Source organism: Melospiza melodia, chromosome 9 (genome assembly GCF_035770615.1).
Source record: "Melospiza melodia melodia isolate bMelMel2 chromosome 9, bMelMel2.pri, whole genome shotgun sequence".
Taxonomy (NCBI): domain Eukaryota; kingdom Metazoa; phylum Chordata; class Aves; order Passeriformes; family Passerellidae; genus Melospiza; species Melospiza melodia.
In genome coordinates this window covers 14,377,165-14,389,598 of record NC_086202.1, presented here as the reverse complement: position 1 = coordinate 14,389,598, position 12,434 = coordinate 14,377,165, and the positions used below count along the sequence as shown (strand labels likewise).

The 12,434-nt window shown below is 51.8% G+C and overlaps 1 protein-coding gene across 9 annotated transcripts in view; it reads left to right on the top strand.

The window, feature by feature from the left end:
• DNMBP (dynamin binding protein) overlaps positions 1-12,434 on the top strand; it is a 34,751-nt gene that overhangs the window by 14,825 nt on the left and 7,492 nt on the right. For 7 of the 9 annotated variants that reach the window (XM_063163412.1, XM_063163414.1, XM_063163415.1 and 4 more), the window contains 3 exons: positions 10,720-10,907; positions 11,517-11,616; positions 12,121-12,268. In XM_063163412.1, the coding sequence (XP_063019482.1) occupies positions 10,720-10,907; positions 11,517-11,616; positions 12,121-12,268 (436 nt within the window). Of the gene's footprint in view, positions 1-1,288; positions 2,578-6,480; positions 6,590-10,719; positions 10,908-11,516; positions 11,617-12,120; positions 12,269-12,434 lie in introns of those variants that run through there. The other 2 variants (XM_063163418.1, XM_063163419.1) reach the window with 2 other exon arrangements.

The following is a 12,434-nucleotide window of genomic DNA, read 5'->3' as shown; positions in this document are numbered from 1 at the left end:
TGCCATGTCCCTGCTGACACATCTGAGTGTGGCCAGAGAGCCCAGCTCTAGTGTAGCAGGCAGAACAGTAATTTGGTGTTGCATCAACTCAGCAAAACGTGTTTGTGGCATGCCTGAGGCATGACCTCTGCCTTACCACTGTTAGGAACGTGGAGACACTGGAGGCAGAAAAGCTCTCACTAAGATTTGACCAGCAACCAAAGCAGGGCAGGCATAGTCTTACAGGAGAAATAGTTGATAGTGGGGAATCCAGCCCTTCAGTGTATTTTTTGGAAGCCAAAGGAAGATTAGAAAATATGCAGTTTTCTACAGTAAGTGTTTAAAATCATCAGGTTTTTTTTTGGTGTGTCTTTATGAGCACACTGGGGTTTTACTGATCACCAGGCTGGGGCAGGATTAGCACTTGCTCTTCTGCAGTTGGAGTAGAAGAGTCCATTGGTTTTATTTTTGTCTTCTACCAGCTGAGGGCATGGGCTCTGCGTTCCTAGCAAGTGTTGCAAGAACCTGAGACATGGATGACATCTGCAGACTCTCGTGCTCTCTGTCAAGGGCATGCTGTGGTGTGTCTTGGTTTCTTATAGGAGCTCTGTGTTTGGCATGGAAAATTGGGGATATGTTGTGCCCTGCGGGGAGAAGCATTACTGGAGTGTGTATTTCTCTAGCCTTCTGTAAACTGATTTGGTGTGTTGGCACCAGACTCCATAACCCAGGTAATCCCTTCAAGCCTGTTCCTGTCAGCGGGTGGACCAGCTGTTCCCCCTGGAGCAGGGAACCATGCAGCTGTGACTGCATGGCACTGTGGAGGCACTGGTCTGTCATGCAGGGAGCAGCTCCTCTCCTGAGCTTCGTGTGACTGTGCTGAGGGCTGGGAAGAGGATGGGCTCAGCATCAGGGTTGAGCCAGGGGCAGCCTGAAGGCCTCAGTTTGCCCCAGCAAAGTGTGGAGCAGAGCCCAGCTTCTTGTAGACCACGTTGTTTCCTCCATGCCATCAGGGGTGGAAAGAAGAAGATCTAGTAGGAGATCTGGTGTCCCACCTCTGCTCTGTGGCTTCCTGCGGTCTCACACATGCTCTGTTTCCCTTCCCTGAGGACATTGGTCTCGGGGCAGGGCCTCTGCATGCTCCAGTGCCCTCCTCCTCCCTGCCTCAGAGCTGCCCGCGGAGAGGTTTTGGCAAAGCCGCGGAGCCGGTTTGGGCGGTGCAGGCCTGCCCAGCCTGGCTCCCGTCCTGCTCAGGGCTGGTTACTGATTACTTTGGGCAGCAGGTGGAGGAGGCCGGGGCTGCCGGCGATTGGGCCCCTGCCTTTGCTGGCTGGTTTCAGGAAGCAGCACCTGCGTTTTGCTTGGGACAGGAGCGCTGGAGCAGAGTGGAGAAGCGCCGTCAGCCTGGGGCTGGGCTCAGGGAGCAGAGGGTGAGGGGAGCCGGCCCCTGTGCCACACCCCACAGGACTATGCGCACCTGTCCTTAGAGGAGAGGCTGCATGGAGGATCCGAGACAGGAACCGCGGCTCCTCAGCTGGGAATATGAGGATTGTGGTGCTGTACGGAGACGGGACCTGGCCGGCTGCAGCAACACACCCAGGGCGACAAGGAGGCCGTACCCGGGCAGCCGAGGAGCAGACAGTGGCTGGGACAGTTCCAGGAGACAGGAGGACAACTCCGTGGACCAACAGAGCAGGAATGGAGACTGCGGAGGTTTTTGGAAGGAACAGATGCAGTACATGGACTGCAGGAGAGCAGACAATGTTTGGGAAGGCAAAAGACAGGATATAGAGGACAGAAACTACAGGGTGTGTGAGAGGGAGGGTGTTCAGTACAGAAACTGCAGTTCTGAGATAAGAGGAGGGCGGAACAGAGAGGACAGAGTACCTAGGCAGTATAGGGAGAAAGCAAGGCAGTATGGAGAGGATAGAGGCCTTGGAGACTGTAGGGAGGGGGGAAGGTGGTATCAGGACTACAGAGATCCTAGGGACTGCAGTGAGCATGGAAGACATTATAGGCACAAGCAAGAGAGGAATTCTGGGGAGTATAGGGAGAGGAGAAGGCAGTATAGAGAGGATGGAGTCAATCAAGTATGTAGGGAAGGAGAAAAGTGGCATAGAGATGATGGAGGCCCTAGAGCATATAGAGAGCAGGAAAGGCCACATGTCAGAGACCAAGTAGATGAAGAAGACTGTGAACAGCACAGGAAGCCCAAAGGCCATGTCATGGAGCACAGCAGTCCAGACAGAGGTTCTGAAGTTCCTGCATTTGCAGTCAGGTCCTCAGGAGATGGCAGTGTGAACCTGGGGTCAGGTACCTGCTACACACAGTTCGAGACATGCGTCATTGACTCCGACAGCTGTGGGGAGCTGGAAGGAGAAGCCCCAGGGCCTGGGAGGCCAGCCAAGAGCAGCAGCAGGGCAGCAGAGCACTCGAGGGTACGCACGGGCCGGCCCGACTGGAGCCAGCTCTGGGAGCAGGAGGCCGAGGAAGAAAACAGGGTGGGCTCTGTGCTGCAGAGAAACAGCTTCTACAGACGGACGGCTCCCAGTGCCCTGCGGCACTCAGAGTTTGTGCAGACCAGGAAGAAAAACCCAGGTACACAGGGAAATGGGGGGCAATTCCCTTGGGTGTGCCTTCACCCTGCCCTGGCACCGGGGCAGCACGGGGAGCCTGGTACACGTGGGTGGCCAGCACAGCCAGCCTCTCTCAGGAAGGCTCCTCCCTGGCACTTAGTGAAACAGCATCAAGGTTGTCACCCCTCCCTGCAGCCTCTGCAAGGGGGTTTTGTGAAGGCCCAGGTGGGAGGGAAGCACAGGTGACACAGACTCAAGGCTGTCCTTTCTGTTGCTCCTGCATGGTTTTGGTACACCCTAAAACTTGTGGCCCTGGTTTGTCTGCTCTGTCAGGGCTCAGAGAAGGTTCCTCATGAGGGAGAGGGTGAGATGCTGGGGTTATTCCCACTGCCTCTTTATAACCCACCATTAATAGATTCTGTAGGAACCAATTCCTGACGCTGAGCATGAGTATGGCAGCTGTTCACAGGCAGCACAAAGCAAGAAATAGAGGAAGCTGTTGAAGCACTCAGACATATGCAGAGAACAAGTACTCAGAGTTGGCTAATTCACCTGGGCAGGACACCCAGGCACCTGCATGTTGGGGGGCTGTCACCAATGGCAATCTCTTGCACTGTCACCCCTCAGTACTGCAGTGGTCCCTTGCCTATGCTACAACAGTTGCATGCCCTGTGTCCTGGGTCCCCAAGCCATCTCCAGGTCTCCAGTCAAATCAAATAGCACCCTGGAGGTGCAGAATTACCAAAGTGGAAGGCTTGGGCTCTCTTGGCATGGTTGAAATCATTCCCTTGATGCTGTGGCTGTGTCAGAGTCAGCTGCAGACAGATTTGTGCAGCTTGGCTTGTTGGTGCAAGAATATTTGTGGGGGTTCAGGGTAAATGGCAGCAGGGTGCTGGGGTCTGGGCAAAGGGACAGAAGGAGCCCTTTATGATGGTCAGGCCTCCATGTGTCTGAAAACTTGTTTGTTCCTGTGCCCTTTCTGCCAGCATCTGTCTCATGTAGCTGTGTGTGTGAATTCTCCGTGAAGTGGGATTGAAACGGAGAGGAAAACTGCAACAGCCAAAGTGATGGCAAAGCTGGAGGCAGTGTCTACTCTGCCTTAGCAAGAAGTCTGTGCTCTGGAGGTATTTGATGATTAAGCAGGCTCCAATGGCTGAATTTCTGTACTCTCAGGCCACCCTGTAAGGGTGGGACTTTGTTCAGCTGTGTCCCCAGGGTGAGGAAAGGGAGAGGCTTTGCGGTGCCAAGACGTCCAAAGGGCAGCCGGGGAGCCAGGAGGAGGCCAGGAACAGTGGGATGGGAAGTGGTCCACAAAGCCTTAGGAGGCTGGAGCAGTGCTGCTTCTCCAGCTTTTGCTAGAGTTGAAGGGACAGACTGTGATGCCAAGTGAAAGCCTAGGCTCTTCAGGATTATAGGATTCTTCTCCGCTGTGGCAGGCTTCTCCACTTGGGGCATGGGAGTAGCGGTGAGAGGTGCAGGGCAGGATGCTCTCAACATCTGCACCAGTGTCTCACAGCAGAACAGGAGAGATGAAAGCTCCAGGTATTTCAAACACTGTCTGTCCATCCTGTGGCCTTTTTCTGGCTGCAGTTGTCTGTTACTTTCCTCCCCTTGCCCTATTGGGGCACAGTGCTGGACCATCTCTCCTTGGCATGTACTGCTTTGCTGCTGCAGCTGCCTCAGTGTGAGATCCCACCAGCACTTCCCCAAAAGAGCTCCCATTGTGCTTGGCAGCAGACAACTCCTGTGCAGGTGGCAGGCAAAAGTCAGCTCTGGTTCTCCCTCAGTGTGTGCTCCAGGCACCTTTTCTAATGCTGTTTACTTCTCTAACAGGTTCCTCCTCCATCCATGGAGTAACAGAATTTGTGACTTTAAAGCCCCAGTACAGATCATGGAATCATATAATGGTTTGGGTTGGAAGAGAACTAGAGGGGCATCTAGTTCCAATGCCCCTGCCATGGGCAGGCATGCCGCACTCTAGATCAGGTTGCCCAGGGCCCCATCTGGCCTGCCTTGAATACTTCCAAGCCAGTGGAGATGATCTCTTCTGTTCACGGGGTTATCACACTTCTTACAGATTTCTGTACAGTGTAACTGGGTGACAGCTGCAGGGTTAGAGCACCTCTTCTGGGATAAGACTCAGATGTCTGACTGCCCGACACATCAACAGGAGAGCCCACCTGCCATAGTTTTGCTGCTTAGTCACCATCATTCTTAAAGGTTTTGCATGCTAATATGTTACATTTCAGCTCTGAACCCCAACCTTTTTCTCCTAAATTAGAGCTTTTTAGTTGATGGATATTCTTCTCAGGCAGGTACTGTAATTAAGTCATTTTTCAGTCTTCAGTCCTTTGTAGTGAATGGAGTCTTAAAATACCCATGTCAAAGACTCAGAGGAAGACCTTTCAGTGTTTATTCTTCCTGATGCTCACTCATTTTTCAGTTCAGACTCTTTTGAAACAGAGGACTTCAGAGCTGGGTGAGGCATTCTGGGTGGGTGTCAGCACTAGTTTACCTTGCTATGCTCCTGTGCCCTTGTCCAAAACCCCAGTGGTCCTCTGCAACATTCAGGGAACTCCTGTTGAATTTTGTCTGATCAAGCCAAAAAATTACTGCCCAGAATACAGTCCTGCATGTGGCTGTGTTTCTTGTTCCATTAATACAGTAATGCATCTGTCTGCATTAAACCTGCTTGGTTTGAATAATTCCATCTTATTCAGGGTACCCTGCATCACTCAGTGACTCATATGCCTCATCTTTATTTGTGATCCTGTTGAATTGATCCTCACTTCTCCACATGACAGCAGTGATTTTCCATTTACTCTGTTATGTGGGATTAAGTAAATCCAGTCTCTGGAGAACCTGTTTAGAAATGCCTTCTTTTCTGGATAGTCTCCACTCCACTGGCAGTGGATTTTAAAGGTGGGTTGGTTTTTTTGGGTTTTGTTTTGTTGGTTTTTTTGTTTGTTTGGTTGGGGTTTTTTTTCTCTTTTTGCCTTTTAGAAAGAAATGAGCAGAAAATTATTGTATAATTCTACCTTTTTGCCAGGTTTGCCAAAAACTGTACTCACTCTGCCTAATTGTGGGATTGTGTCCTTGTAGGATTTCCTTTGTCCTGGATGGAAATAAAGGTCCATTATAAAGTAGCATTTTATTTCCTGATTTAAAAGATGAAAACTGAATTCTACCATCCATGGATTTTTCTTGATGTCTTTCTTTTCTCATTTTTCTGTGACGTGTCTGTTATCTCTTATCTGGCTTACTATGTCCATTTATATATTTATATTTGCTGTCTTTATTGAAGCACAGATGTAGGACAGACTTTTCATCAGTACTGTTCTCTTCATGTTTTTTGAATTGTATATTTAAAACATCCTTTTTAAGAAGGATTTCATTCAGCTTTCATTCTTTTGTCTGTCAGAGGTTTTGCTCACACTTTTGTTGATGCCCTGCCTCAGTTTTAACAGCTTAGCTATTTTACACCATTATATTACTTCACTTTTTTCTTTGTCAATGGTTGGAATCATTCTCTGCTCACACTGAATGCCATGGGGCTGTCTGGGCAACCAGAGGCGGTTTGGGGCCATGGTTGTGGTCTTATCTGGCATAGAGACATCCCAACAAAGCTCTGCATTAGGCATGTTTAGGATACCAAGCCACTCCAATGGCTCTGGAGAAGCATCCCTGTTCTGTCCCTGTTCAGCTCCCTGGTGTATCACCAAAGTCTGGAGTAAGAGTTTTCACCCCAGCCAGATCCTGCTCCTGGCAGCCAGTTTAGCCTTTTGCTCAGATTAATTATTCCCTGCCCTAGTTTCATCTCCCCCCCCTCTCATGGTCGGCAGTGGCTCCTCCCCTCCTGGCCTCCACATTCTTCAAATATTTGCAGCTGGTTTGTTTTGTCCTGAGTCACTGCTTGACTGTGCTGAGCTGTGGGCCGGGCCGGGCTTGCCTGGCGGCTGGGAGCAGCTCCACCGGAGATCCCTGGGATTGTCCTGGTCCCTCTCCAGGGAGCATCACCTGCGGGATGCTGCCAGGTGAGCCCTGAGGAGCAGCAGCTGGGGGGCAAGGCAGGCATTGGGGTGAGCCCTGCAGCGTGGGGGACCTGCATCCCCTTGGATCTGCTCTGTGTGGGTCAGCTCTGCTCAGGGAAAACCTCTCATTGCATGTGTGCTCCCACTAGGAGGCTGGCTAATGGCAATTCAAGGTTTTTGTTAATTGGAAGAAAGTTGATGGCAGTGACATTTCTCAGGTGAGCAGGATGAGCAGTGTGATTGCAATAGCAAACCACAGCCTCCCCAGGAAGGGCAGAGGTAGGAGTGTGCTCCATCTTCACACCCCATTGCCAGGGCTGGGTTAGGAGCTGCTGCTGGGTCTCTCATGGGTCCAGCAGGGGTGTAGCAAAGCTCAAAAGCAGGTGCTCCTGGGAGGCTGTCTCAGACCATCAACCGAGGAGAAACCGGAGAACAGAATCTGTGAGAATTGTGATTGAGAACTTTGTTTTTGGAAATGTATTTCTGAATGCCTATTTGGCAACTGTGTCATGGGTAAATATGAATTTGTCACTGGATTGGAATTTGTTGGCTTCATTAAAAATACAAGTCATATTCCTGCAGGCCAACAAAGCCCATTCAAGCTGTGGTGTATGTCTTAGCATCTCCAAAGCTGATGTGCATGATGAATCAAATTGAAAGGTAACATCTAAATAGAAAATCTGTGGAGTAAAATGGAGATGTGTTTAAAAAATACTTACTAGATGACCAAAATCTACCGCTGTGAAATTGGTGGGTTTAGCTAACTGCTTAATAAGCTTCATTTAGGGAAAGCTGCTGTTAGACATACAAGGATGTGTGACAAACAAGAAAAAATAAATTAATGACAATTAACAGAGATAGTATGAAATGCAAAAAGTAAGAGTATTTAAATGCATCAGAAACAAACACTAAGCAATACATATTGGTCAGATATAAGAGCCAAATATTACAAGATACAGATATAAGAGGCAAATAAATTCTGTATTTGAATATTTTGAGCTGTAAGTGTTTGGAAACTCAAAAACTTTTGAGTTAATTGCTGAAGGAGGATGCTGGACTAGGGATAAACAACAAGAGTTCGAAGAGCCTTAACTGCAATGTAGCCTTATTTTTGGAGGAGTCTTGGGATGTTCTGAAAGAGCAAGAAGGCCAGAGGAGAATTAATTTGTATGAGTTTTCAAAATCGTCCAAATACTGATACAATGCACAAGTGATGCCCAGCATTGTGCCAGGTCATCCAGGCTGAGCTGATAACTACTGTGGGCTTAAAATCTGTGCAATGAAGGTTTTAATTTCCCTTCCATAGGCAGGGACTTGAGACTTGCCAAAGGAGGGTGTCACGGAGCTGGCAGTCTCACAAGTGTGGGTTGAATCCTTGCCACAGGGTACTTTCTGTAAGGGCCTGACCTAGATTTACTTGCCTGGGGTTTGCTTGGTGGAGCGTGGGGAGCTGCTGCATTTGCCAGCAGTGCTGGGCATCCCCAGCTCTGTTGAGGGGAGCTGGAGCCAAACACATGGTGTGACTGCAGTTAGCTCTGGCTAAGGCTGGGAGCACAGCAGGGTTGTTTGGTGGTGCAGTAAACTCCAGAGGTGTCCTGTACAAAACTTAACGTGGTGGCATTTTTCCTGGGGCTAAATATAAAATCCTGTTCTTCGACCAAAGAAATGTAATCTTTTCCATTTGTCTTCCCAAATGCTGCTGTATGGGTCATTTCTGGCTGTGATTTTGGCTTGTCTTAATTTTCAAGGTTCTTCCCAGCCCACCCCATGCAATAGTATCATCTCACTGCCCACCCCCTCTGGGTTTCACACACCTGTTTGCATTGCAAATTAACACCTTCCTCTTTCTTCCAGGCTGCCTTCCCACTTGAACTTGCTCTCCTGCAAAACAAGTGTCATGCCTTCTTTAAGATAACTCATGTGTTGTTACTTCATTAACTCCCTGAGCCACAAAGACCTGCTGACTGTATTATCTTAGTGCTTAGTTGTCCCTCCTGTACGTTTTTCTGCTCGTATCCTGTCCAGGCTCCCAGTGCTGTGTCTGGGGATATCCCTGTGGGTGTTTGTGGAGGACCTTGCACAGCAGGGCCCAGTCTGCTCCTAACTTATCAAATGCTGTAGAAATGCAAAGAGCAAAATAAGTTAAACCCGGCATCTGCTCTGAGGCCCTCCTTGTGTATTCCTGCTGCATTTGTGTTGTTAAAGTTCATCACTGGGGGCTGCTGGAAAGCCAAGACAGGCTCTGATGGGGTTAGGCTTAAGGATACTTGCCAGTAGGAATCAGTGAGGCCTTTTCTTCCCAGTGATTGCCTACTAAATGAAGTGCTGGTTGTGTCACTGAATCCTCCTCCATAGAGCTGGTTGTTTTGCCTCTCCCGAGGCTAGATTTCAAGGCAGGGCAGCAGAGATGCCAGCTTAGAGAGACAAATATCTTCCCTCCCACATTGAGGGCATCTGTGTTTCAGCTGGGTTTCCCATTTGCCAGGCTGGCACTGGGAATGATTTTGAAGTTGTTCTTTCTGCAGAGAGGCACAATGGTTCATCCTCAGCCCGGATAGCTCTAAGAACTTACTGTTTGATGCTGATGCTCCTGGTTTCTGCCGAGGCTGCTCTGCAATGGGAAGGGCCAAAAGGGCTGGCATGGTTTCAGATAATCATGGGCTGAGTCAGTGTCTCAGCTTGGGTGTCTTTTCTTTCTTGGATTGTTTCAGTGTGAAGACCCTGGCCTGGAGGAGCAGTGGACTTAGGCTGAGGCAGCAATTTTCCCATCCCGTGTTTCATGCTGCTGTGCTGGGAGCTGCCATCACCCCACAGAGCACGGCTGGGGCTGCTTGCAGCCTGCCCAGCACCTTGGCAGAAGCACTGGGAGCAAGGGGGTCTGTTAGGGGCTGTGCACAGTCAGTACTGTGGTACCGGCATAAGGGCTGTGCACAGTCGGTACTGTGGTACCGGGATTAAGGGCTGTGCACAGTCGGTACTGTGGTACCGGGATAAGGGCTGTGCACAGTCGGTACTGTGGTACCGGCATAAGGGCTGTGCACAGTTGGTACTGTGGTACCGGGATAAATCCCAAGCCCTGCTGCGTGTCCCTGGGATTAAGCAGGGCTGAGCCTCTGTTGTCTGATGCTGTCACTGGAGAGGTCAGGGACCTCTGGAAGTGCCTGTCCTGCAAAAACATTCCTGGAAACGTTTAGACTGGGGCATGTCTGTAGCTCTAAAAAAAATTCTGCTGATGGAGGGCAGCTGGGGCTCCGTAGCAGACGGTGCATTTGTGGAATCAGCCATTGACATGAAGTGGGGTACCCGAGGCAGGCTGGTGCTGCAAGGGGCTCCGTGCTGCCCTGAAATGGGGGAGCCCCGAGTGTTCCTGGCCTCGAGGGGTGGCCAGGGAGGGGTCGGGGGCAGCACTGTGTCCGTGGTTTCGGTCCGGGGGCGCAGCCTTTAAGCGCAGGCAGGTGGGGCAGAGAGCGGCGGGGCCCAGGAATCCGCGGGGGATGAAAAGTCTCAATGGAGGCGGAGGGGGCTGGGCCGGCCCGGGGCCGCAGGTGGCACAGAAAACCAGGAGGAGAGGCGGCCCGGGGGTCCGGACGGGGCCGCGGAGGGCGGCCCCGCAGCCCCGGGCCCTGCGGGCGGGGCGGCCCTGCCCGGCCGCGCTGGCCGGGCTCCAGCTCCAGGCTTTGCCGGCGGCAGCAGCGCTGCCGTGCCCGGGGCCCTCCGCGGCCATTGAGATGGAAATGCCCCGGGCCCGGAGAATGGAGACCCTGTTCCCAGCCTGAGGGAGGGGCGGCCGCCATTGCCTAGCGGGGGCTTCCCTCCGTGCCTGCAGCTCCCGGAGCCGCGGGGTGGGAGCGGAGCCGAGCCCCGGCCGGCACCAGGGCAGACCGTGTGGGGCAGGTTTGTGCCCGCCGTGCCGGTGCCGGGGCTGTGCGGCGCCCCTGGTGCTGCCAGGGTGGGCTGTGGGAGCAGCCGAGTCTCCCTGCAGCCTGGGGATGGCCCCTCTGGAAAGGCCCTTGGACTCTCAGTAGTGCTGTTCCTCGGTCTCATGGGTCACATGTGTAGCAGTTCAGGTGCTATTTGTCTCCTGCCCTGGTATCCTTGCTGGAGCATGCTGATCTCGATTATCTCTCTTGCAGAGATGACTCTCCTGTCCTCCCAGACACCATCCCTGGAGCCGTCCTCGGCCACCACCGAGAGCGCAGAGCAAAGGATGCTGGAGAAGAGGGCCAAGGTTATTGAGGAACTGCTCCAGACAGAGCGGGACTATATCAGAGACCTGGAGATGTGTGTGGAGAGGATCATGGTGCCCCTGCAGCAGGCACAGGTAGAGCTGGGAAGGGAGGGGACACTGTGGTGCAGCACTGGTGGATTGGGGTGAGATACTGAGTCCATTTAGTTCTCAGAGGGGACTCCACAGCACGGGAACCCACAGAGGAAATTAAAGCTATTCCGAGGGGAGGAGGGTGGTTCCCACGGTTCCCTGCACTGGTTGCAATAAGCCCATCTGCTTTGAGATCCTGCTGAACCCTCATCCTCGCTGGGAACGAGAGACCTGGCAGCAAGTATCACACATTGAATTTTTTGGTGCAGGGAAAGTTTCCCTTTGTTTGGTTATAGGTTAAATTCATTGACAGGAGAAATAAGATATGGGGTCTTGGCATGGGGACAGATTTAGTGGGAGGAAAAAGAGAAAACCAGGTGAGCAGAGGCAGGGGTGGAATTTCTGGGAAAGAGAAGGACACGTAAGGAGTGAGAGTTTCAGTGCATTGAGGACAAGGGAATGGAGGACACAGGAGTCACTGTGATGAGAGGAGGTCACACCAGGTGCCTGCTGTGAAGCTGAGGACTGATAGGTTGCAGGGGGAAAATGTGGGGGCTGTTGAGTCTAACTGGGACATGTTCCCCATCCAGGACATCTTTTTCCATTCACTAGATGCAGAACATAGACTTTGAGGGCCTTTTTGGAAACATCCACATGGTAATAAACTTCTCCAAGCAGCTGCTGTCCGCCTTGGAGGCTTCAGATGCCATCGGTATGAGTTCTGCTGTTACCTGTTCTCGGAAGGCTGGGGTGGGCATTGCTAGTGGCAGGGCATAACAGTTAAATGATGGGAGAGGATCAGTGGGACTGGGCTTTCTCCCTGCTGGTACCCATCACCACTCATCATCAACACAAGCCCAGGAGATCTGTGTTGCCCCAGGGGTCACTATGCTCAGACACAGTGCCTGTGGCTGTCCATGGCCCTTTGCCCCAGAGTGCTGCCAGCTTGGGCTGTTCGTGCCTTGGGCTGCCTGTGCCTTTGCTCTGTGGCTCCTGTGACCATTATCTCCACTATTCCCCTGGGAGACCTGGATTGGTTGAGCTCTCTGTGTTGGTGGGTGATGGGGAGGGGTCCTGCGTGCTGTAGCAGAGCTGTTTTCTTGAGCTGTGTGTGTGGAACGAGGACACCGGATGTCTTATCAAGAGACACACCAGTGTTTTTGGAGGCAGCTGGGGACCAGGAGACTCTGAAGTTCTGCTTTGCTGCTGTCTGCAGGACCAGTGTTCCTGAAACATCGTGCAGAGCTGGAGAGTGTCTACAGGGTGTATTGCCAGAACCATGATGAGGCCATTGCACTGCTGGAAACCTATGAGAAGGATGAGAAATTGCAGAAACTACTTTTGGAGCTGCTGGATAGCCTCAGGTTTGAGCCTCCTCAGGTGGCAGCCACCAGGTTGGGATAGGGGGATCAGTTTCCAACATCCCTGCCCCTCTTCAGCAGTGTTTAGATAGTTCAGGTGGTGACTGCAGAAGGTCTGATGGTGGCACTGCATAGTTGACTGGGCTCTGGGTTCAAATGGCCCCCTGCA